The sequence below is a fragment of the Limulus polyphemus genome, unplaced genomic scaffold, assembly GCF_000517525.1.
Source record: "Limulus polyphemus unplaced genomic scaffold, Limulus_polyphemus-2.1.2 Scaffold2001, whole genome shotgun sequence".
Lineage (NCBI taxonomy): Eukaryota > Metazoa > Arthropoda > Merostomata > Xiphosura > Limulidae > Limulus > Limulus polyphemus.
In genome coordinates, this window is record NW_013667611.1 from 198,641 (window position 1) to 203,598 (window position 4,958).

Consider the following 4,958-nt stretch of genomic DNA (forward strand, 5'->3'; position numbering starts at 1 on the left):
TTTTATTATATTGACCTTTCAGCCGTGCCTGACTAACAATACAGAAGTTACAACGACGTGGCTCACATGCACTCATGTTACCATATCAAATAACATAAAACTGACCTTTGGTCTGTACAAAGTAGCTTGTCTTGGCTGTGTTTTAGTTGACTAGTACTTTGTAAAATACAGTCACATTTCATTTATTATACATTTTATATATATATAGATCATTGCTATTTTAAAACAAGTTCTTAAACATATTATCCCTACAACATAGAACAGTATATAAAGTAAAGCAAACAATTATCTCTTCCAGTTACAACCTTTGTACTTGGTTGCTGCCTGACATTGGTTGATAAGCTTTTAAAAATTTTACACATGAAGGATATGAAACAAAATATTTTTTATTTAAGGTTTATATATATTTGAATAACTAAAAAAATAAATTACTACATTAATATCATAGAATTCAACTATAATTTATCAAGCTTAGTAACAAAGATGTATTTTACTCTTAAAAAAAATATGAAATTTTGAGCAGACTAAAGACAACCTACCTCACTGAAATCTTGGTTCAAAAGAAATATATGGTGCTAGCCATGTTAGAAAGGCAAAGAAAACCACTAGGGGGACATTCTGAACTTCTGATTGGTTATTCATGTCGTATATAGAAGTAAGTGTATATAAGGGAGCGTTCCAAAAATGAAAGAGGTTGGCGGGGTGCCACTGAGTTTGATTTATTACATGAGCAATATCATAGCAAATAGAAAAGATAAGACCTTCTTATTTTATATTCTTGTTTGTCAATATCTGTAATTTGAGTTTCTAATTTGTATGAAACTATAGACTTAGTATTTTGATTTCACAAACATCTAATTTAAACCAGTGCTGCATTCAACATACCATGTGACACACAAAAATCGATGTTTATCTGTATTTGTTTTTTTATTTACTTTTAAATTAAGAAATTGAGTTATGTATAGTTTTGAAATTTGAATTATAATCTACTGTTTGATACCAAACTTTTAGACATAAATTCATGAAATAGTAGTTCAATAAAATTTTGAATGCGAGTCAACATACGAGATGACATGGCCTTTCACCTATGACCTGTCTCGAAAAGGTTAAACAGATGTTCCATACAGGACATTAATCAATACAATGATGTACAATGTCCAGAATATAATAGGTAACAACAGAACAATATGTAACATTAGCATTTCAATATCACTTTTTTTTTTTTAAACAGACAACTAGTGCTTTGTACAATTTGAGAACATCATCTGAATTTTCATACAAGTTTAAAAGAATGATTCTGGATCCTATTACTAGCACAGAACACTACCTGATAGCATGAGAGAATTGCTGAAGCTATTAGAATCACCAACACAGTGGTCCAGTCCGTTTTCTACATTCTTTGCTTCTTCCAAGACATCTTCCATAACAGCTTTCCAGGTCTTGCTTTCTGTTAAATAGAAAATATTTCATATCAATAGTATATACAGTTTGTTACAAACAACATGTTCATGCATGCATACCACTTTTGGATCCATATGAGATACAAAGTATAAAAAGCAATTAATTATCTTTTATAGAACTAGATAAACCTAAGCTCTGAAAACTTCTGAAAGTGTATTTAAGTACATCACAAACATGCTCTTTGCATTTGACATATCTACATTCTTCTTGAAAACCAACATAAATTAGTAAATAGAAACTGAGCTAAATACTTTTATGACAACCTCAACAGTTTCATGTGTTCTATAATAACTGTTAGAAATACAATCATTAATATTTTCCTTACCCAAAAATGTATCTCAGGGTGATACCTCTCCACAAAAACTGAGGACTATTACCTTACACCACTCTGGCAATAAGATGTTTGTGCATGCACCAACATATGAAAAACCTCCAATCCTACACGCATTAATGCATACTATGCCAATCTATGATGCAATCAGCATTAGACTGTAGCCCTCCACTGAAGGCGACACATCCTCCATGTACAGAAGTTCCCTAGAGCACAATAAACATATCAGAAGCATGGGTGGTTCTCCAGAAATATATATATTCAGGAAAACTACTCCCCTTTACACAGAATTGAGTGCTAAAATCCCACACTGATAAGATGGAGGAGGGACCACATTAAATTAAAAATATGATATCCTTTACGATAATATGTAGCATCATAAAGAGAAAACTTGTGGAGTGTTACACACTTGGGGAGCTAGAGGGCCATCTCTCAGTGGGATGGAAGCATGAACTTAATTCATGCAGGGAATACTCTTTACCCAATAAAGGTGGTAGAGCAAAAGGTACCATATGTGAGCAGAATATAAAGATTACTCAACCTGCCTGGATACCTGAAGAGATTGGTAGGGGGGCCTTACACTAACCATACTTCCAACTAAGTGGTGCATCCACTCTGTTTCAACTCAAAACAAATGGGGGTTACAACTCGAAGAGAATTCTCTAGATCAACTTTTTCAGCAATTTGGGACCAAAGAAGCAAGGTTCTCCTGTACTCCACTAGAAGAAAATGATGGAGAAGGGGAGAGAAAAATTAACATAGTGAAGAACACTAGAGAGGTGCATTCTCATAGAAAACCCAATTTCAACAGTTGGTAATGAGCAGGGGTAGTGGGGTTTGACACTGTTATCCCCCCCCCCTCAGTATTTGTTGGGGGTCATCCATATCCCTGCTTGCAAGATCTCATCCAGAGGACACCATGGTTAAATGCAAGAGAAGCCATGAGATAACAAACTTGATGGAATGTCACATGAAAAAGTCAAAAGGCATAATTTCCCATAGAAGAATAAATAAGATGGATGAGTCAGCCCGACCAGTCAGAGTGGAAGGGATAAGTCACAAGAAGAGGAATACCACAGGAAGAAAATACAATTTCAATTGCCTTGTAATGAAGCAGTACTGCCCTAAGAGGACAAAGATGACTGTAGAGAGAAGAATTGGAGAAAACATATGATCACCTTCCCAGCCACCTCAAATTTTGGGAAAGAACAATCTGGGAAGAAGATTAGCCTGTCCCTATGGTAAAGTGTGGGAGGTGTCAAATACAAGAAGGACCAAGTGACATCTCTCACAAACAGAAAGAAAATACATCATTAAAAAAAGATGGTACAAGGACCATGTGGCTAAAGATCTGAACATGATAGTGAAACAGATGGGCCAGTCCAAAAGAGGAGGACAACTGATGAGAAGAGCTCCGAAGAAGTGTAAGATAAGAGATGGATAAAGAAAAGAAGAATGGCTAAGGACAAACATATAAAAGAAGATTGGATCAATCCTGACTCAAAGTATTCACAGCCACAGAGTTCTGAACTAGTGACCAGAAATGTGGAAATTTGGTGGTGAGGGAGATGCAAAGGCAATGAAAATACTCCTAGAGTGGAAACAAATCCACTGAAACAACAGAGAATATAGAGACCACTTTGTAGAAAGGATTCAGTCTAAGTGAAAAGGTAATTCACCAAAGATCAAAGTTCCTGAAATATGACAAGCCAACAACTGCATGTGGTGATTGTGGGCCCAAAAAAGCAAATCTAGAGTCATAGAGCAGAGATTCCAAGAGCAAGTGCCTCCCTTTCAATTGATATAAGAAATGACAGTGGAATTCTTTGAATGGATTACTAGACATATGAAACACAAGATGATGGCAAGCAATATCTCCAGAACATTGATATATACAGACTACTCCTCTAGAGACAAGATCCTGGAAAGTATGCACTCTATCTGGACAGATGTATTTGTGAACAGATGTAAGTCTGGATGAGGTGGAAAAAAACCAATGCCCAGGGTAACTGAGACTGACTGATTCATCATGACAGTGAGAGGTGAAAAGGAGGAGGAAGAGACACAAGAGAAGACAGTGGATCTCTGGACATACTTCAGTGGTCAGCTAGAGTCCACTGAAGAGGATGCTTATGAGCAGGTCTGAGAAGAAATATGAGGGATTTGGTAACCAGAAGTTCAATGTCTCAAAGAGGTAAAGGAGAAGGCTGAGTTGAAAGTGACTCCCAACTGTATCAGATACTGGGCAAATGTCAAAATACATTTTGAGAGCTTGACCAGCCAACTCAAGTGAGAAAACTAAAAAAAAAAAGAATTAAGGTCACACCTGAGGAGGCTTATTTGGACAGGGTGAGGAGCCAGTTGTTCATATAGTAGTGGAATTGTAAGACCAACAAATGCATACTCCATGTAAATGTCCTCAGGACCCAAAACATACAAGGTCATAGTCAACGGCTGAAAGGGCGAGCATGTTTGGTGGGATGGGGATGCGAACCTGCAGATTGCGAGTTGAGTGCCTTAACCACCTGGCCATGCCGGGCCACAATTTGAGCTACTGGCAGAGATTAATGGATGAACAGAGGAGCAGAAAGCTGTATATCTGGCAACGAGCTTGAAGGGACAACCACTGGAAATACTTGGACAGTTGACAGCAGCCGACAGACACAACTATAGAGCACTGATAGAGGCTCTGGAACTCAGGTACGGAACCCAGAATCAGTCAGAAGTCTACAGGGCTAGGTTTAGGATGAGAATCCGTGCTAACGGGGAGAGCCTGCAAGAGCTGGCACAAGACTTGGAAAGCATGGCACACAAGGCCTACCCAACTGCACCACCCAATCTCCTCAAGTTGTTGCTGAGGGATCAGTTCGTAGACGCTTTGGACAGTCCCCAGCTTAAGATACAAGTGAAGCAAGCACACCCTTTACCATGCAGGATGCAATGGCTAGAGCTCTCGAATTTGAATCATACGTTAAGTCCAGCACAGAGGTACCAAGGTTGGTACAGTCATCTGGATTCAAGGCCAGAAAAGGTTAGCTTTGAGAGAAGTTTGAGGGACTTTGCTGGCACTGTAACAAACCTGGGCACAAGAGATCTCAATGCTGGAAACTTCAACACAGGGGAGACGATACAGCAGGAAAGGCTGGTATCCAGAAAAGTTGTTGGA

At 38.1% G+C, this 4,958-nt stretch overlaps 1 protein-coding gene across 1 annotated transcript in view; it reads right to left on the reverse strand.

Annotated features, from left to right (window-relative positions):
- LOC106465617 overlaps positions 1 to 4,958 on the reverse strand; it is a 34,850-nt gene that overhangs the window by 24,638 nt on the left and 5,254 nt on the right. Inside the window, exon 3 of the mRNA XM_022393549.1 lies at positions 1,328 to 1,447. Coding sequence (XP_022249257.1) covers positions 1,328 to 1,447 — 120 coding nt within the window. The remainder of the gene's footprint in view (positions 1 to 1,327; positions 1,448 to 4,958) is intronic.